This window comes from Carcharodon carcharias, chromosome 10, assembly GCF_017639515.1.
Source record: "Carcharodon carcharias isolate sCarCar2 chromosome 10, sCarCar2.pri, whole genome shotgun sequence".
Classification (NCBI taxonomy): Eukaryota; Metazoa; Chordata; class Chondrichthyes; order Lamniformes; family Lamnidae; genus Carcharodon; species Carcharodon carcharias.
In genome coordinates this window covers 90,110,037-90,132,071 of record NC_054476.1, presented here as the reverse complement: position 1 = coordinate 90,132,071, position 22,035 = coordinate 90,110,037, and the positions used below count along the sequence as shown (strand labels likewise).

The following is a 22,035-nucleotide window of genomic DNA, read 5'->3' as shown; positions in this document are numbered from 1 at the left end:
GTGGAATCTTCTTTTGTTCTAAACTTTCAGCGTTGGTCTTAGCTCCTAAATGTCAAAATATGAGGCTCCGTTAGCTATATATTGATTTTTGTTGGTAAGCGTAATATTAGAAGGATGAATGGAAGGAGATGCCTGAAACCTTCTCCTGACTTTTGTCTTCCAGGCCAGGCTATTGTAAGTTCTGCAGGTAAATCTGGCCTCTGTAATTTCACTCTATGTACTAAGAGTTGTGAAATTTTGAAGTACACGGGAAAATGTGAAACCACCACAGCGCCCAGCACTACACTAGAATCTACAACAACAGTAACAGTAACTCCCACTACTACAGAAACAACAACATGCTCCTGTACAGCCAATGGACAAATATTATCACCCGGTAAGTGTATCAATTATTAAATATCTGACATAATCATTTGCCACAAGAGAATACAGTCAATCATTCTTTAATCCAGCATGATTGTATGCAATAATTGACGCAGTTTGTTGATGTGAAGATCCAGACCTCTCCTTCACGTTCTTGGATACAAAGTCGATGTTCTAGTGAATAATTAGGCATCCGTTCCCAGGATTATTTGTATTGTAATTTGTCATCTGTCCCATTCAAAATGTGATTTGACGTCTCCATAAGTATTCAACCAAGAGAATCAGCCCTTGGAGAAATGGACATCTTCATGCTCTGCACATCTGAACCAATGATTCCAGATTTCACATTCACATTCACACAACAATGTTTAAAGACACTGAATGTTTCCACACAAATTGCTCACCTTCACTTCCATGTTGCTTTGACATTTCTCCCTTTCAAGATCCTGAAATGTATAGGATTGTTATTCTTGTAGTTTTGATGTAAGTTCATAGTGTAGTGGTACAATTTGAGGAATGCCTCTTAATATCCATGGGGAAATGTGCGGGCGCACAGCCAAAATGACTGCTGCCTAGTCAAGATCTCATGACTGCCCGTACCAGAGGACAACTGTTTATTAACCTGTTTGAACGTTCTGTCTAAATTCGTAAAACAAAGACAAACACCAATACGACAATTTAAAAACATTATTCAAATATCAGTGTTCTGAATGCAACATGAGCTGATGAAAAATAGAGTTCCAAATTTTGGAAAGTATATTTTGAATAGCCCAAGTGAATACTTTGATGTGTAATCTTCTTTCATTGGGACTATGGAGCCTTGTACTTAGCTGTTAATGGGCAATCATGAGTCACTGTCACCTCTATATTTACATGTGGAACAAAATTATATCTGAGTGAAGAATTGCCATGAGATGTTTGAAACATTTTGTTGACCTTTGTCTTCCAGGGCAGGCTATAGTAAGTTCTGCAGCTAAATCTGGCCTCTGTAATTTCACCCTATGTACTAAGAGTTGTGAAATTTTGAAGTACACGGGAAAATGTGAAACCACCACTGTGCCCACCACTACACTGGAATCTACAACAACAGTAACAGTAACTCCCACCACTACAGAAACAACAACATGCTCCTGTACAGCCAATGGACAAATATTATCACCCGGTAAGTGTATCAGTTATTAAGTATCTGACACAATCATTTGCCACAAGAGAATACAGTCAATCATGTCTAATATCCAGCATGATTGTATGCAATAACTGACACAGTTTGTTAATGTGAAGTTCCAGACCTCTCCTTCACATTCTTGGACACAAAGGTCGATGTTCCCGTGAATAATTAGGCATCCGTTCCCAGGATTATTTGTATTGAAATTTGTCATTTGTTCAGTTCAAATTGTGATTTGAAATCTCCATGAGTTTTCAACTGAGTGAATCAGCCCTTGGAGAAATGGAAAATTTCATGATCTGCACATCTGAAACAATGATTCCAGATTTCACATTCACATTCATACGCGAAAGGTTAAAGATACTAAATGTTTCCACACAGGTTGCTGTGCTCTAAATGTTGCCCTGTGTCCCACTGGATTTTGAAAATCAACATTGTGTCAATGGAGAGACACTGAGCGAGGTCCAATCAGTAATGGTTGCACTCTCATTCGGCATTTCCAGCAAATGTCTTGCCTGTTCGGAATGTTTGCACAAATTGGGCAATTTTCTAACGCTCAGCGCTATTGACTGCTTCATTTAGTCAATCAGTTATCAGTGTTTTGTGCTGCGCTGAATATGTCCAAATGATTGTTCATTCAGGCAGAGAAATAATATTGGTTGTACGGTTGGCACAAGTTTCGCACTGTCCCCAAATTCCTCTGTTTTACTCACTTTTGTGTTTTGCTCAAACAGAAGCTCTCTGCAGCCCCCAATTCGCTCTTCAGTAACCCATTTAACGTGTATCAACATTGTTCAGTCCACATTTTTAAACCAAACATAAACAATTGCAATATCATTTAACATTCTGGAATGAGGAGAGTTAGACCTGTAATCGGGGCGCTTCAAATACTTAGCTTCTAATATTGGCCGTTATGTTTTCCACATCCAGGACTTTCACCTTGAGGTGGAATCTTCTTTTGTTCTAAACTTTCAGCGTTGGTCTTAGCTCCTAAATGTCAAAATATGAGGCTCTGTCAGCTATATATTGATTTTTGTTGGTAAGCGTAATATTAGAAGGATGAATGGAAGGAGATGCCTGAAACCTTCTCCTGACTTTTGTCTTCCAGGCCAGGCTATTGTAAGTTCTGCAGGTAAATCTGGCCTCTGTAATTTCACTCTATGTACTAAGAGTTGTGAAATTTTGAAGTACACGGGAAAATGTGAAACCACCACAGCGCCCAGCACTACACTACAATCTACAACAACAGGAACAGTAACTCCCACTACTACAGAAACAACAACATGCTCCTGTACAGCCAATGGACAAATATTATCACCCGGTAAGTGTATCAATTATTAAATATCTGACATAATCATTTGCCACAAAAGAATACAGTCAATCATTCTAATATCCAGCATGATTGTATGTAATAATTGACGCAGTTTGTTGATGTGAAGATCCAGACCTCTCCTTCACGTTCTTGGATACAAAGTCGATGTTCTAGTGAATAATTAGGCATCCGTTCCCAGGATTATTTATATTGTAATTTGTCATCTGTCCCATTCAAAATGTGATTTGACGTCTCCATAAGTATTCAACCAAGAGAATCAGCCCTTGGAGAACTGGACATCTTCATGCTCTGCACATCTGAACTAATGATTCCAGATTTCACATTCACATTCACACAACAATGGTTAAAGACACTGAATGTTTCCACACAAATTGCTCACCTTCACTTCCATGTTGCTTTGACATTTCTCCCTTTCAAGATCCTGAAATGTATAGGATTGTTACTCTTGTAGTTTTGATGTAAGTGCATAGTGTAGTGGTACAATTTGAAGAGTGCCTCTTAATATCCATGGGGAAATGTGTGGGCGCACAGCCAAAAGGACTGCTGCCTAGTCAAGATCTCATGACTGCCCGTACCAGAGGACAAATGTTTATTAACCTGTTTGAACGTTGTTCTGTCTAAATTCGTAAAACAAAGACAAACACCAATACGACAATTTAAAAACATTATTCAAATATCAGTGTTCTGAATGCAACATGAGCTGATGAAAAATAGAGTTCCAAATTTTGGAAATTGTATTTTGAATAGCCCAAGTGAATACTTTGATGTGTAATCTTCTTTCACTGGGACTATGGAGCCTTGTACTTAGCTGTTAATGGGCAATCATGAGTCACTGTCACCTATATATTTAGATGTGGAATAATATCATATCTGATTGAAGAATTGCCATGAGATGTTTGAAACATTTTGTTGACCTTTGTCTTCCAGGGCAGGCTATAGTAAGTTCTGCAGCTAAATCTGGCCTCTGTAATTTCACTCTATGTACTAAGAGTTGTGAAATTTTGAAGTACACGGGAAAATGTGAAACCACCACTGTGCCCACCACTACACTGGAATCTACAACAACAGTAACAGTAACTCCCACCACTACAGAAACAACAACATGCTCCTGTACAGCCAATGGACAAATATTATCACCCGGTAAGTGTATCAGTTATTAAGTATCTGACACAATCATTTGCCACAAGAGAATACAGTCAATCATGTCTAATATCCAGCATGATTGTATGCAATAACTGACACAGTTTGTTAATGTGAAGTTCCAGACCTCTCCTTCACATTCTTGGACACAAAGTTCGATGTTCCCGTGAATAATTAGGCATCCGTTCCCAGGATTATTTGTATTGAAATTTGTCATTTGTTCAGTTCAAATTGTGATTTGAAATCTCCATGAGTTTTCAACCGAGTGAATCAGCCCTTGAAGAAATGTAAAATTTCATGTTCTGCACATCTGAAACAATGATTCCAGATTTCACATTCACATTCATACGCGAAAGGTTAAAGATACTAAATGTTTCCACACGGGTTGCTGTGCTCTAAATGTTGCCCTGTGTCCCACTGGATTTTGAAAATCAACATTGTGTCAATGGAGAGACGCCGAGCGAGGTCCAATCAGTAATGGATGCACTCTCATTCGGCATTTCCAGCAAATGTCTCGCCTGTTCAGAATGTTTGCACTAATTGGGCAATTTTCTAACGCTCAGCGCTATTGACTGCTTCATTTAGTCAATCAGTTATCAGTGTTTTGTGCTGCGCTGAATATGTCCAAATGATTGTTCATTCAGGCAGAGAAATAATATTGGTTGTACGGTTGGCACAAGTTTCGCACTGTCCCCAAATTCCTCTGTTTTACTCACTTTTGTGTTTTGCTCAAACAGAAGCTCTCTGCAGCCCCCAATTCGCTCTTTAGAAACCCATTTAACATGTATCAACATTGTTCAGTCCACATTTTTAAACCAAACACAAACAATTGCAATATCATTTAACATTCTGGAATGAGGAGAGTTAGACCTGTAATCGGGGCACATCAAATACTTAGCTTCTAATATTGGCCGTTATATTTTCCACATCCATGACTTTCACCTTGAGGTGGAATCTTCTTTTGTTCTAAACTTTCAGCGTTGGTCTTAGCTCCTAAATGTCAAAATATGAGGCTCCGTTAGCTATATATTGATTTTTGTTGGTAAGCGTAATATTAGAAGGATGAATGGAAGGAGATGCCTGAAACCTTCTCCTGACTTTTGTCTTCCAGGCCAGGCTATTGTAAGTTCTGCAGGTAAATCTGGCCTCTGTAATTTCACTCTATGTACTAAGAGTTGTGAAATTTTGAAGTACACGGGAAAATGTGAAACCACCACAGCGCCCAGCACTACACTAGAATCTACAACAACAGTAACAGTAACTCCCACTACTACAGAAACAACAACATGCTCCTGTACAGCCAATGGACAAATATTATCACCCGGTAAGTGTATCAATTATTAAATATCTGACATAATCATTTGCCACAAGAGAATACAGTCAATCATTCTTTAATCCAGCATGATTGTATGCAATAATTGACGCAGTTTGTTGATGTGAAGATCCAGACCTCTCCTTCACGTTCTTGGATACAAAGTCGATGTTCTAGTGAATAATTAGGCATCCGTTCCCAGGATTATTTGTATTGTAATTTGTCATCTGTCCCATTCAAAATGTGATTTGACGTCTCCATAAGTATTCAACCAAGAGAATCAGCCCTTGGAGAAATGGACATCTTCATGCTCTGCACATCTGAACCAATGATTCCAGATTTCACATTCACATTCACACAACAATGTTTAAAGACACTGAATGTTTCCACACAAATTGCTCACCTTCACTTCCATGTTGCTTTGACATTTCTCCCTTTCAAGATCCTGAAATGTATAGGATTGTTATTCTTGTAGTTTTGATGTAAGTTCATAGTGTAGTGGTACAATTTGAGGAATGCCTCTTAATATCCATGGGGAAATGTGCGGGCGCACAGCCAAAATGACTGCTGCCTAGTCAAGATCTCATGACTGCCCGTACCAGAGGACAACTGTTTATTAACCTGTTTGAACGTTCTGTCTAAATTCGTAAAACAAAGACAAACACCAATACGACAATTTAAAAACATTATTCAAATATCAGTGTTCTGAATGCAACATGAGCTGATGAAAAATAGAGTTCCAAATTTTGGAAAGTATATTTTGAATAGCCCAAGTGAATACTTTGATGTGTAATCTTCTTTCATTGGGACTATGGAGCCTTGTACTTAGCTGTTAATGGGCAATCATGAGTCACTGTCACCTATATATTTACATGTGGAACAAAATTATATCTGAGTGAAGAATTGCCATGAGATGTTTGAAACATTTTGTTGACCTTTGTCTTCCAGGGCAGGCTATAGTAAGTTCTGCAGCTAAATCTGGCCTCTGTAATTTCACCCTATGTACTAAGAGTTGTGAAATTTTGAAGTACACGGGAAAATGTGAAACCACCACTGTGCCCACCACTACACTGGAATCTACAACAACAGTAACAGTAACTCCCACCACTACAGAAACAACAACATGCTCCTGTACAGCCAATGGACAAATATTATCACCCGGTAAGTGTATCAGTTATTAAGTATCTGACACAATCATTTGCCACAAGAGAATACAGTCAATCATGTCTAATATCCAGCATGATTGTATGCAATAACTGACACAGTTTGTTAATGTGAAGTTCCAGACCTCTCCTTCACATTCTTGGACACAAAGGTCGATGTTCCCGTGAATAATTAGGCATCCGTTCCCAGGATTATTTGTATTGAAATTTGTCATTTGTTCAGTTCAAATTGTGATTTGAAATCTCCATGAGTTTTCAAACGAGTGAATCAGCCCTTGGAGAAATGGAAAATTTCATGATCTGCACATCTGAAACAATGATTCCAGATTTCACATTCACATTCATACGCGAAAGGTTAAAGATACTAAATGTTTCCACACAGGTTGCTGTGCTCTAAATGTTGCCCTGTGTCCCACTGGATTTTGAAAATCAACATTGTGTCAATGGAGAGACACCGAGCGAGGTCCAATCAGTAATGGCTGCACTCTCATTCGGCATTTCCAGCAAATGTCTTGCCTGTTCGGAATGTTTGCACAAATTGGGCAATTTTCTAACGCTCAGCGCTATTGACTGCTTCATTTAGTCAATCAGTTATCAGTGTTTTGTGCTGCGCTGAATATGTCCAAATGATTGTTCATTCAGGCAGAGAAATAATATTGGTTGTACGGTTGGCACAAGTTTCGCACTGTCCCCAAATTCCTCTGTCTTACTCACTTTTGTGTTTTGCTCAAACAGAAGCTCTCTGCAGCCCCCAATTCGCTCTTCAGTAACCCATTTAACGTGTATCAACATTGTTCAGTCCACATTTTTAAACCAAACATAAACAATTGCAATATCATTTAACATTCTGGAATGAGGAGAGTTAGACCTGTAATCGGGGCGCTTCAAATACTTAGCTTCTAATATTGGCCGTTATATTTTCCACATCCAGGACTTTCACCTTGAGGTGGAATCTTCTTTTGTTCTAAACTTTCAGCGTTGGTCTTAGCTCCTAAATGTCAAAATATGAGGCTCTGTCAGCTATATATTGATTTTTGTTGGTAAGCGTAATATTAGAAGGATGAATGGAAGGAGATGCCTGAAACCTTCTCCTGACTTTTGTCTTCCAGGCCAGGCTATTGTAAGTTCTGCAGGTAAATCTGGCCTCTGTAATTTCACTCTATGTACTAAGAGTTGTGAAATTTTGAAGTACACGGGAAAATGTGAAACCACCACAGCGCCCAGCACTACACTAGAATCTACAACAACAGTAACAGTAACTCCCACTACTACAGAAACAACAACATGCTCCTGTACAGCCAATGGACAAATATTATCACCCGGTAAGTGTATCAGTTATCTAATATCTGACACAAATATTTGCCACAGGAGGATATTGTCAATCATATCTATTATCCAGCCTGATTGTATGCAATAATTGGACAGTTTGTTGATGTGATTTTCCAGACTTCTCCTTCACACCCTTGGACACAAAGTGGATGTTATTGTGAATAATTAAGCATCTGTTCCCAGGATTATTTGTATTGAAAATTGTCGTCTGTCCTATTCAAAATGTGATATGTCGTCTCCATAAGTTTTCAACTGAGAGAAGCCGCCCTTAGAGAAATGGATATCTTCATGCTCTGCACATCTGAAACAATGATTCCAGATTTCACATTCAAACGCAAATGGTTAAAGATTCTAAATGTTTCCACAAAAGTTGCTCACCTTCACTTCCATATTGCTTTGACATTTCTCCCTTTCAATTCAGATCATGAAATGTATAGGATTGTTATTCCTGTAGTTTTGAATGTGAGTCCACAGTTTAGTGGTACAATTTTAGAAGTGCCTCATACTATCAATGTAGAGATTTGAAGATTGACTGGTGAGGAAATGTTTGGGGGCACAACCAAAAGGAATACTGCATCTTCTAGATCTCAGTACAGTCTGGACACGAGGATAAATGTGTTTTATCCCATTTCAACTTTTTTCTGCCTAAATACGTAAACCAAAGACAAACACCAATATGACGATTTACCAACATTATACAAATATCAGTGTTCTGAATGCAACATGAGCTGATGAAATATAGATTTCCAAATTTTGGAAATTATGTTTTGAATAGCCCAAGTGAATACTTTGATCTGTAATCTTCTTAAATTGGGACCATCGAGCCTTGTTCTTAGATGTTAATGGGCAATCATGAGTCACTGCCACCTGTATATTTACAAGTGGAATAATATCATATCTGAGTGAAGAACTGCCATGAGATGTTTGAAACATTTTGTTGACCTTTGTCTTCCAGGGCAGGCTATAGTGAGTTCTGCAGGTAAATCCAGCCTCTGTAATTTCACTCTTTGTACTAAGAGTTGTGAAATTTTGAAGTACACGGGAAAATGTGAAACCACCACAGCGCCCAGCACTACACTGGAATCTACAACAGTAACAGTAACTCCCACCACTACAGAAACAACAACATGCTCCTGTACAGCCAATGGACAGATATTATCACCCGGTCAGTGCGTCAGGTGTTAAAAATCTGATATAATTATTCATCACACAGGATACCTGACAATCATGTCTACCATCTATCATGATTGTCTGCAAGAATTGACACAATTTATTGACGTGAAGTTCCAGTCCCCTCCTTCAAATTCTTGTACACGAAGTGGATGTCCTTATAAATCATTAGGTACCTGTTCCCAGCATGAATTTTATAGAAATTTGTTGTCTGTCCATTTCAAAACATTTTCACACAAGTTGCTGTCCTCTACTTGTTGCCCTGTGTCCCACTGGACTTGAGGAAAACAACAGTGTGTCAATGGAGAGTCACTGAGTTGGGTGCAAGGTGTAATACTCGTCCTCTCATTCTGCATTTCCAGCAAAAGTATCGCCTGTTGGGAAAGTCCGTACAAATAGGGCATCTTTCAAATGCTCACCATTATTGACTGCTTCATTTAGTCTATCAGTTATCAGTGTTTTGCGCTGCACTGAATATGTCCATATGATTGTTCGTTCAGGCAGAGACATTATATTGGTGGTGCGGATGGCACAAGTTTCATCCTGTCCCCAAATTTCTCTGTTTTACTCAATTTTGTGTTTTGCACCAGCAGACTCGCTCTACAGCATCCAATTTGCTCTTTACAAACCCAGTTAACCTGTTTCAACATTGTTCTGTCCCACTTTGTAAACCAAACTCAAACAGCAGCAGAAAAATGTAACTTTCCAAAACGAGGAGGTTTATACGTGCGATCGGAGCTGAGGAAATATTTAGCTGCTGATGTTTATAGTTTAACTTTCGAATCTTCTTTCATTGTAAATATTTAGCCTTGTTCTTAGCATTTAATTGTCTTAACGCCAGACTCTGTCAGCTCTATACATTTTTCTTGTGGTAAACGTTATCTGAGTGAAGAATGGTATGAGATGACTGAAACCTTCTCCTGACATTTCTCTTCCAGGGCAGGCTATAGTAAGTTCTGGAGGTAAATCTGGCCTCTGTAATTTCACCCTATGTACTAAGAGTTGTGAAATTTTGAAGTACACGGGAAAATGTGAAAGCACCACAGTGCCCAGCACTACACTGGAATCTACAACAACAGTTACAGTAACTCCCACTACTACAGAAACAACAACATGCTCCTGTACAGCCAATGGACAAATATTATCACCCGGTAAGTGTATCAGTTATTAAATATCTGACACAATCATTTGGCACAAGAGAATACAGTCAATCAAGTCTATTATCCAGCATGATAGTATGCAATAATTGACACAGTTTGTTGATATGAAGTTCCAGACCTCTCCTTCACATTCTTGGACACAAAGTCGATGTTCTTGTGAATAATTAGGCATCCGTTCCCAGGATTATTTGTATTGAAATTTGTTTTCTGTCCATTTCGAAATGTGATTTGAAATCTCCATAAGTTTTCAAACGAGAGAATCGGCCCTTGGAGAAATGGACATCTTCATACTCTGCACATCTGAAACAATGATTCCAGATTTCCCATTCACATTCACACAGCAATGGTTAAAGACACTGAATGCTTCCACACGAGCTGCTCACCTTCACTTCCATATTGCTTTGACATTTCTCCCTTTCAAGTCAGATCTTGAAATGTATAGGATTGTTATTCTTGTAGTTTTGAATGTGAGTCCACAGTTTAGTTGTACAACTTCAGGAGTGCCTCATACTATCAGGGGAGAGACTTGAAGATTGACTGGTGAGGAAATGTTTGGGGGCACAACCGAAAGGAATACTGCATCTTCTAGATCTCAGTACTGTCTGGACAAGAGGATAAATGTATTTTATCCCATTTGACCTTTGTTCTGTCTAAATACGTAAAACAAAGTCAAGAACCAATACGACGATTTAACAACATTATTCAAATATCAGTGTTCTGAATGCAACATGAGCTGATGAAAAATAGAGTTCCAATTTTTGGAAATTATGTTTTGAATAGCCCAAGCGAATACTTTTATGTGTAATCTTCTTTCATTGGGACCATAGAGCCTTGTTCTTAGCTGTTAATGGGCAATCATGAGTCACTGCCACCTGTATATTTACATGTGGAATAATATAATATCTGAGTGAAGAATTGCCATGAGATGTTTGAAACATTTTGTTGACCTTTGTCTTCCAGGGCAGGCTATAGTGAGTTCTGCAGGTAAATCCGGCCTCTGTAATTTCACTTTATGTACTACGAGTTGTGAAATTTTGAAGTACACGGGAAAATGTGAAACCACCACAGCACCCAGCACTACGCTGGAATCTACAACAACAGTAACAGTGACTCCCACCTCTACAGAAACAACAACATGCTCCTGTATAGCCAATGGACATATATTTTCACCTGGTAAGTGTATCAATTATTAAAATGCTTGTTATTTTCTGATGATTTTTTGTTAAGGATATGTAGCGCCTGTAATTTGGAAATAATTAACTGGAGAAGCAGAGCTTTGTAGGGTCATTGATAGTTTTCTGCCTTTAGATATTCGTGTACTCTAAAAACAATATTTGCTGTTGTTCCAAGGCTTGTTATTCCCAAGTTGCTGCTGCTTTGGCACACCCAAAACCCTCTGCAGCTGCATTGTGCTGGGTGAAATACATTCTCCAATGGCGTCCCATGCTGACTGTCTGATCTAGAATTCGTTCATCCCCAGAGTGAGAATTCCTTAAACAATTAATTTCTGAAGCTAACAGTGTTGTATTAACAAATTATTTTGGAAACACAGTGGATCTTTTGTCTTCTCATGGTTTCTTTATTGTGTATTTTTTTATTTTGCTTTTATATTTCACATCCCACCATCCACATTTTCTCACCCAAGTATACAATCTGTTTAACTCTGTCAAAACCTGTGTAATTATAGCCTCCCACAATGAGAAAGGGTCTGTCTAAGAGTGTTCCCAATAATGAACTGCCAATCTTATCTCTCTTTTCAATGTGGAGGGAGAAGAACTTCATAAACAGCACAGGTGAGATTTACAACACACAGGGCCGACTTTAATGCTTCCCGGGAGGACAGGTTAGCACTCGGGCAGGAGTGGTAAAATGTGAGCCAAGCCATGGACCCCATTCCCGACAGCTACCTGCCCATCCCTGAATTTTACGCATGGCTAAGGAGTGGCATATGGCGGCCTGCCTTACGGCCCATTATTGCTATTTAATAGCCAACTAATGGCCACTTGAGGGCCTCTTCTCACCCCCGCCGCAGTATTTCCCCTTTTGGGCAGAGGCCCAGGCCAAGCCTGATGCCAGACTGCTTTAACAGCTTGCGTTTGTGGTAGGGCAAGGAGTAGTTACCTCCTTTACAGGCCCCTAAGCCCATCAGAGGCCTCCCAAATGTCTTATTGCAATCGCCCTTCCCCCCCACCATGTTTCCCTTCACCCCTGCCAGTTGATCACAGACCCCAGTTCCCTCACTGGGACATGCCAGCCTGGCCCTGGCAGGATCCCTCCCACATATCTTCACACCTGGTTCCAGCGATGACCACTGTTGGGAACTGGATGCAGTCCCAGCAGTGGCTTCCACTCCCATGGTGCTGCTGGGACCAGTGAGCTGCTGGCCCTCTGCTTGGCCAGCAGCTCTTGAAGGCAGGACTTCGTCCCCAGATTGGGGCAGAAGTCTTTCCTGAGAAACTTAACGCTGACCATTGAATGGCTGTGGGGAAAGCCAACAGATCAGGGGCAGTCTCGCCCCTGACATTTATGCTTGAAAGTGGGGATCCCAGCTAAGTGTGAAATCCCTGCCACTATGTGTGAAATCCTTAGTGCAAACCTACAGCCAAAGATCCATGTTGCAGTAGTCAAATGCAAGATTTGACAGTATACCTTTTAACTAAACAGTAAACCAATGTAACTATTCCAAACTTACACCTGAAGATTTCCATCTGTATTTCTTTCCAGGAGAGACAATATACAATACCACAGACAAAGCAGGCTGGTGTTTTTATGCACTTTGTTCTGACAACTGTAAAATTATGAAGCACATGGAACCATGTAAGAACATCACATTATCTCAACCAACCACACAGACATCCACAGTAATGACTGCACCACCTAAAGGTTGCTCAGCTCTGCAACCTTCAAGAGCCGTGAGTGATGGCCATGTCAGCCATAATGACCTATCTATTATCGATATCAATCAAGCCTTAAGAAATTTTTTGTGGAAAAATGTTTGGAATAATTGGATTGTTATTCAAGTCAGTGGGTGATTGGGGAGTATTGGTTTTTAGTGGGGGATTTTATAGAGTCAGCAAGAGCAGGAAATATGGTGTGCAGGGTGACTGCATCAGGTGGAATGCGAGATTTCAATTTCCTGACAACGGATTGAGATGCAGAGGTAAAGGCAGCGTGTTTGGAGCATGCCAGGCCCTGTGCTGCCCCGTGGCACATTCTCACATCTTATACATTTGCATGTCATGAATACTCGATGACGTGACACCTTTTTTAATGAAGTCATACCTTCAAGATAAAGTCAGTGGCGCATGAGTATCTCATTGCACTCAGTTTATGTCTGTTTTAAGACCATAGGACCATAAGATGTAAGAGCAGAAGCAGGCCATTCAGTCTATCAATGAGATCATGGCTGATCTGATAATCCTCAACTTCACTTTCCTGCCTTTTCCCCATAACTCTTGAGTCCCTTACTGATTAAAAATCTGTCTATCTCAGCCTTGAATGTACTTAAACAAGCCAGCCTCTACAGCCCACGGTGGTAAAGAATTCCACAGATTCACTACCCTCTGAGAGAAAAAAAATCCTCCTCAGCTGTTTTACTCTGAGATTATGCCTTCTGGTCCTAGACTGTCCCTCAAGGGGAAACAACCTCTCAGCATCTACCCTGTCAAACCCCCTCAGAATCTTATATGTTTCAATAAGGTCGCCTCTCATTCTTCTAAACTCCAATGAGTACAGGCCCAACCGACTCAACCACTCCTCATAAGAAAATCCCTCCATACTCGGGATCAACCTAGTGACTGCCTCCAATGCCAGTATATCTTTCCTTAGATAAGGGGACTAAAACTGTTCACAGCATTCTAGGTGTGGTCTAGTTTTAGCAAGACTTCACTATTTCTATATTTCATTCCCTTTGAAATAAAGGCCAACATCCCTTTTGCCTTCCCGATTACCTGCTAAAATTGTATGCTAGCTTTTTGTGATTCATGCATGAAGACTCACAAAGCCCTCTGTGCTGCAGCTTTCTGCAGTCTTTCTCCATTTAAATAGTATTCAGCTCCTCTATTCTTCCTGCTGCTTCTCTCACACTCTCTCACTGTAAAAGGCCCTGCTGTTTCTCTCACACTTTCTCGCTGTAAATGATCCCGCTGTTTCTCTCACACTCTCTCACTGTAAAAGGCCCTGCTGTTTCTCTCACACTCTCTCGTTATAAGTAACCCTGCTGTTTCTCTCACACTCTCTCACTGTAAGTGACCCCACTGTTTCTCTCACACTCTCTCCCTATAAATGGCCCCACTGTTTCCCTAGTATGCACCAAACGGCTTTGTGCAGTTGTGTCTGAGATTCGTGGTTTTCCTGGTTGAACTCTGGTGCACAAGTTGGGGGAGCAGCAAAATGGCAGCTTGCATGGAGGCTCGGGACCAGTAAGCAGTGAGGGGGGAGGACAGAGCGTGGGATCAGGGGCTTGTAGGAGTGAAGTGGGAAGGGCCTGATGTCCTGGGTGTAGTAGCAGGGTGTGGGGTTAGGGGCTGTAGTTGGGAAAGTCAGTCAAGGTAAGAAAATAAGGTGCTTAAAGGGCAGTTTCAATACTGTCCAAATGTGCATCCACCTCAGGTGCCATCATTTACTTAAATGATTTGGGCTTTCTGAAACCCTCAGAGAGACTTGAAGGAACTGGTGTGAGCCCCACAGAGAAATCTCCAGGGAAACTCAGGAATTCCCCTAAGTGAAGAGGGGCAGACAGAAGATCACCACACCCCCTGGCTGGAATTTAAATGTCTGGCCTAGAGGGGATGGATTCCTGGTACACCCACATTCGAGTCCATATCCTGGGCTTCTCTCTCACCAATGACAGAAATTCTATAAATTCTATGTTAATAAGTCGTACTTTTGAAAATTGAAGTATTTTCTTTTTGTCTCCATAAACCACAGGTGAATGAAATTTGGAAGCTTGATAATTGTACAATGGGAATCTGTACAGGAAACAACACTGTTTCAGTGATACCACTGAAATGTCCACATGTTAAGTCGGTTACATGTCAAAGCGGGTTGCAACCCAAAAGAATTTATGACCAATCTGGCTGCTGCTATCATTATGAGTGTGACTGTGAGTATTGGAAGAACTGCATTACCAACATTAAATTGTGATGTAAAAGATACGGAGATAAAGCTTGAATACTGGAGCAGCAATATATGGTTCACTGTTCCACAGTAGAAATTGCCTATACTGCAATACAACATCTTTAATATTTAATGATTCATTAGAAAAAGGTGTAGATTGGCAGAGAGGTAATGTAATTCTTATATTTAAGAAGGGGGACAGAACGTGTCCAGGGAACTTTAGACCAATCAGCTTAACATCATTGATAGGAAAGATAATGTGATCCTTACTACAGGAGAGAATAGAAGAACATCCCAAAATGAGAAACATAATGAATAGTCAGCATGGATTTCAAAAGAGAAAATCTTGCTTAACCAGCCTGATTGAATTTTTTTGAAGAGGTAACACAGAAAGTAGACAATGGTAATGCAGTAGATGTAATTCAACAGGGTTTTCAAAAGTCTTTTGATAATGTGTCCCAGAATAGGCTAATGAATAAGATCAGAGAACGTGGAGTCAGGGACAAGTGGCAGAATGGATTGCTAGCTGGGTTCAAGGCAGAAAGCAGAGACTGAGAGTAAAGGGCAGTTATTCAGACTGGCAGAAAGTGGGAAGTGGTATTCCACAAGGATCAGTGTTGGGACCACTGCTGTTCACAATTTACATTAAGTATTTGGACTTTAGAATCAAAAACACAATTTCTATATTTGCGGATAACACCAAATTGGAGGAGAGGACTGTCACTACTCAGAAGGACTACAACAAATGACAGGTGGACATCAATAAATTTATTAGAAGAGTTGCAGCAGCCTTGACTACTAGAGGATGAAGGAGTCAATGCAGCTGCAATGAAAGCCAGCATACAGGAGCTCTTGTTGTGGTCGCAGATCAGTTGAGCATTGAGGGAATGGAATCCCTTACTGTTGATGATTCTCATTGGCTGGTTAGTCAGTGCCTCGATGAGTACATGGGTGCAATCGATGACACTGCCCCTGGGGAAATTCAGTGATGGAGATGGGACCCATGATCCTCTGTTCCAGCAAAGCCCCATCTGTCTAGAATTGATTATACTGTCCAGCTCTCCCAGAGTATCAGTGAACTGCGAGATGCAATGGTGTGCAGCCTTTTGCAAGGTGCCACCAAGGCCTGTTGCTGGTCCTTGGAAGGAGCCAGAGGTGAAGGAATTCAAAGCCACAGTGATTTTGATGGCTACTAGCTGGGCACAATAAGCAGTTCTGTGAGGTGTGAGGCCTTATGCCATGAGGGTAAAAACCTCAGTGACTATCTGCTTGGATATTTGGTGTATTGTGCAGCACTGGCTCTCCAACATGTCCAAGTAGCTCTGACTCCAGTGGTGTAGCCTACACTGAGAGTATGGAATTTGGTGTCTTCTTGCCCCTCTTCCTTCTCCTCTGCCCTCCTCATGCCCAGGGCTCTGGTCTCCTGCAGAAGATGTTGCTTCAAATTGTGTCTGGAAGCCTTGTCCACTCCTGTTATGGTTCCACGATGCTAGGAGGGTGACAAACTCTTGGATTATCCAAGCACTTAGTGATCACTCTACCCGCAACTTGCTCTGATCTGATGGCATCTGTGTGGCAATGGACGACTCACCCTCTGAGCATTCCTCCCTTTTATGTGACCACCTAAGCAGCCATGACTTCTGCTTGCTGTGTATCCACCTCGATGCATTACAGTCTGGCTCTGACCCTGAGTGCAAAATGTGAACATAGCCATCAATGAACATTCACTGAACTCTATAATGACCTTAATTGGACTTATTAATGGATCGGGGTGGGGGTTCTCAGGGCCATGCACCTCTCCATCCTGATGAAACTCGCCAGCACCGGGAATGGTGACAAAAAGCAGGGCACACCAGCCAGTGCCAGTGTTTTCATCAGTGACCCACTTCTGTTCCTGTCCCCAGCAGAAGCTAAAAATCCTGTCTCAAAAGATCTCTGACTAATCCAAAATTGAAAAAAAAACATTTAGTGGAAAGGTTTGTATCATATTTTCCTTCTGCTGAAAAATGATTAAATACACAAATCCTTTAATTCCTTGGCTGGAAGGAGGGAGGAGTAGGAGCAAGAGGCATGCGTTAAGTATGTGAGAGAGGCAGCGATATTCCCTGCTTTCTTGCTTCATTTCCTGATAGCAAAGCAGCAGTTTCTGAAAGTTGCTTTTTCAGGGGGTAGGTAGAAAATCATTAGGAGGCAGATCCGGACGTGTTAATTAGGAAACCTTTGCATGGTGATGCTCTCTCTACTTTGCTTGATTATTCTTTAACTCCAATCTTAGGAGCACTCTTCCTACTGCACTAGTGTACCATTTTCCCTATTCCTGTACCCTCTATCCCATTACATCTGTGAGTGACAAAGGGAGAAAGACCTTGAATTTGTATAGTGCTGAGTCACAAATTTAGGTTCTCACAAAACACATCACACTGGCAAATTGCTTTTTTAAGGGAAATCACTTGTGTAAGCAAATATGGCAAACAATTTGCGCCAAGAAAGGTCTCCACAAACTGAAAATGAGTTAACTAACCAGCTAATCTATTTTAGCAGTTTTGTTAATGAGTTAATAAGTTTTAATGAACTATCCTGTTATTCTTCAGGATCTTTTAGGCCCAGTCAGGCAGATGAGGCCTCAGTTTAATGTCAATTTAATATGTCATCTTAAAGGCACCACCCCTGACAATCTGACATTCCCTCAATGGTGCACTGAAATCTTAACTTCACTGAGGTTGGTGTCACACTTTTTTTTCAATATGCTTCTGTGAAGTGCCCTGGGATGATTTATTATGCTAAAGGTGCTATTTAAATATAAGTTGTTGTTGTTGTTAGCTATTTTCTAAAGTGCTGAGTGGACCTTCAACCCATGAGTTTCTGACTCAGGGGCATGAGTGTAACCACCAGAGCCAAACTGATGCTGCATTACAATGCCGAGTTAAGGAACGCTTCACAGAGTGGACTTAGGACAGCTGGGATGTAGATTGTTGCTGCCCAGATCATTTCACAAATTACTCTACAGGCATATACAAAGAGGGGACTTTTATCCCATCGGCCTGGGCTGGTCTATACCTCAGTTTACGAAGAGGTCCAAGTAAGACTGTTTCTCTTTGTACGAAAAAGCATGACTGACTCATAACTTGTTTGTTGATTAACAATCTACACCTTAAATGAATCATTTCCTTGGAAACTCAGAATGTGACTTTGAACTTCCAGGTGTGTGTGCTGGATGGGGAGGCAGCCACTACCTTACCTTTGATGGAACTGATTACACATTCCAAGGAAACTGCACTTACATACTGGTGCAGCAGATCAAAGAAATAATCAAAGGCTTCAAGATTATCATCGATGACTACTCCTGTGATGCTGAGAAAGAGCTGCCATGCTCCAAAGCCATCATAGTATTCTACAAATCTTCAGTAATAACACTGATTCAGACGACTGTCAATGATACAGTGAAAATCAAGGTACCTGCGACATTTCCATTGATGGCAAAAGAAATTAGACAGCTCCCCTGATGATTTAGAATACATGCATTTTCACATCCACCAACAAACTCTCCTATTCAGTCACTTGCAGGTATTGCTATTGGGTTTCATCTGGATTGCCAGTGAGGTCACTATCATATTGGTCTCAATGTCCCTGGACCATTGCTAAAAGAGTGCTTGGGTGGATATCAGATGGGGAAAAAATGAGTCTTGGCCATGAGATTCCATGATAGAGCAGCTTGTTATTATTGACCAGTCTCACATATGAAGAAAGGCCACTTTAGGGAGTTACCAGAGGACTGCAAGGATCCATGTAGCTGTACTGAAGCATGAGGCACCGTCTCCATGGGAGGAAGGCTAAGAAATAAAAGCAAAATATTGCAGATGCTGGAAATCTGAAATAAAAACAGAAAGTGCTGGAAATACTTAGCAGGTCTGGCAGCATCTGTGGAGAGAGAAACTTTACACAAAACTTACTCAAAAGGCTAAGAAATAAACTCGGAAATTAAAATAAAGGCAGTCAATAGTATATTCTGAATTATATGCAAGTTAAACTTTAAGGGACTCATTTTTCTCCAGATGGTGTGGGTGTAAGTTAGGTGCAGTGCGCAAGGACTGCACATCACCTTACCCAACCTAAACCTTTTCCTATTCTTGGGTTTATATCACTTGAATAGGCCTGAAGTTCCATCGCTATAAGCTCACCCATGATTTGTGGCTGGACATGGGTGAAAAAAACAACTGCCATCGCAGGCCTAAGAAGCCCTTACCAGTGTTATTTGCTGCCAACTCAGGACCTCTTGGCTGCTATCCAAAAACAGCAATGAGATAGCCTTCACAAAAACAAAAATAGCTGGAAAAACTCATCAGGTCTGGCATCATCTGCGGAGAGGAACACAGTTAACATTTCAAATCCGAATGACCCTTCAACAGAACTAAGTAAAAATAGAAGAGAGGTGAAATATAAACTGGTTTAAGGCGGGGTGGGACAGGTAGAGCTGGATAGAGGGCTGGATAGGTGGAGATAGCCAAAAGATGTCACAGACAAAAGGACAAAGAGGAGTTGAAGGTGGTGATATTATCTAAGGAATGTGCTAATTAAGGGTAGAAAGCAGGACAAGCAAGGTACAGATAGCCCTAGTGAGGGTGGGGTGGGGTGAAGGAATCGAAAAAGGCTAAAAGGTAGAGATAAAACAATGGATGGAAATACATTTAAAAATAATGGAAATAGGTGGGAAAAGAAAAATCTATATAAATTATTGGAAAAAAGGGGGGGATCGGAAAAGGGGTGGGGATGGAGGAGAGAGTTCATGATCTAAAATTGTTGAACTCAATATTCAATCTGGAAGGCTGTGAAGTGCCTATCGGAAGTTGAGGTGCTGTTCCTCCAGTTGTGTTGAACTTCACTGGAACAATGCATCAGGCCAAGGACGGACATGTGGACATGAGAGCAGGGTGGTGTGTTGATATGGCAAGCGACAGGGAGGTCTGGGTAATGCTTGCGGACAGACCGAAGGTGTTTTGCAAAGCGGTCACCCAGTCTGCGTTTGGTCTCTCCAATGTAGAGGAAACTGCATTGGGAGCAACGATTGCAATAGACTAAAATGAGGGAAGTGCAAGTGAAATGCTGCTTCACTTGAAAGGAGTGTTTGGGCCCTTGGACGGTGAGGAGAGGGGAAGTAAAGGGGCAGGTGTTGCACCTTCTGCGATTGCATGGGAAGGTGCCGTGGGAGGGGGTTGTGGTGAAGGGGGTGATGGAGGAGTGGACCAGGGTGTTCCGGAGGGAATGATCCCTGCGGAATGCCGCCAGGGGGGGTGAAGGGAAGATGTGTTTGGTGGTGGCATCATGCTGGAGTTGGTGGAAATGGCGGAGGATGATCCTTTGAATGCGGAGGCTGGTGGGGTGATAAGTGAGGACAAGGGGGACCCTATCATGTTTCTGGGAGGGAGAGGAAGGTGAGAGGGCAAATTTGCGGGAGATGGGCCGGACATGGTTGAAGGCCCTGTCAACCACCGTGAGTGGAAAACCTCGGTTAAGGAAGAAGGAGGACACGTCAGAGGAACTGTTTTTGAAAGTGGCATCATCAGAACAGATGCAACGGAGGCGAAGGAACTGAGTGAATGGGATGGAGTCCTTACAGGAAGTGGGGTGTGAGGAGCTGTAGTCGAGGTAGCTGTGGGAGTCGGTAGGCTTGTAATGGATATTGGTGGACGGTATAACACCAAAAATTGAGACAGAGAGGTCAAGGAAGGGAAGGGAAGTGTCAGAGATGGACCATGTGAAAATGATGGAGGGGTGGAAATTGGAAGCAAAATTAGTAAGATTTTCCAGGTCCAGATGAGAGCATGAAGCAGCACCCAAGTAATCATTGATGTACTGGAGAAAGAGTTGTGGGAGGGGGCCGGAGCAGGAATGTTCCACATACCCCATAAAGAGACAGGCATAGCTGGGGCCCATGCGGGTACCCATAGCCACACCTTTTATTTGGAGGAAGTGAGAGGAGTTTATGGAGAAATTGTTCAGTGTGAGAACAAGTTCAGCCAGACAGAGGAGAGTAGTGGTGGATGGAGATTGTTTGGGCTTCTGTTCGACGAAGAAGCTGAGAGCCCTCAGACCATCCTGGTGGGTGTAGAGGGATTGGACGTCCATGGTGAAGAGGAAGCAGTTGGGGCCAGGGAACTGGAAATTGTTGATGTGACGTAAGGTGTCAGAGGAATCACGGCTGTAGGTGGGAAGGGACTGGACAAGGGGAGAGAGAATGGAATCAAGATAGCAAGAAATGAGTTCCGTGGGGCAGGAACAGGCCAACACGATCGGTCTGCCGGGACAGTCCTGTTTATGGATTTTGGGTAGGAGGTAGAAGCGGGCTGTCCGAGGTTGGGCGACTATCAGGTTGGAAGCTGTGGAAGGAAGATCTCCAGAGGAGATGAGGTCAGTGACAGTCCTGGAAACAATGGCTTGATGTTCAGTGGTGGGGTCATGGTCCAGGGAGAGGTAGGAGGAAGTGTCTGCGAGTTGACGCTCAGCTTCTGCGAGGTAGAGGTCAGTGCACCAGACAACAACAGCACCACCCTTGTCAGCGGGTTTGATGACAATGTTGGGGTTGGACCTGAGAGAACGGAGTGCAGCAAGTTCAGAGAGAGACAGGTTAGAGGGGTGAGAGGAGCAGAGAAATTGAGACGATTAATGTCACGCCGACAGTTCTCAATGAAAAGATCAAGAGAAGGTAAGAATCCAGAGGGAGGGGTCCAGGTGGAGGGAGAATATTGGAGGTGGGTGAAAGGATCTGTTGAACGGGGAGAGGACTC

At 41.8% G+C, this 22,035-nt stretch overlaps 1 protein-coding gene across 1 annotated transcript in view; it reads left to right on the top strand.

Moving 5' to 3' along the window:
• Positions 1 to 22,035, top strand: part of LOC121282851 (mucin-2-like) — a 261,009-nt gene that overhangs the window by 159,050 nt on the left and 79,924 nt on the right. Inside the window, exons 44-46 of the mRNA XM_041196665.1 lie at positions 12,860 to 13,047; positions 15,065 to 15,239; positions 18,455 to 18,705. Of these exons, the coding sequence (XP_041052599.1) occupies positions 12,860 to 13,047; positions 15,065 to 15,239; positions 18,455 to 18,705 (614 nt within the window). The remainder of the gene's footprint in view (positions 1 to 12,859; positions 13,048 to 15,064; positions 15,240 to 18,454; positions 18,706 to 22,035) is intronic.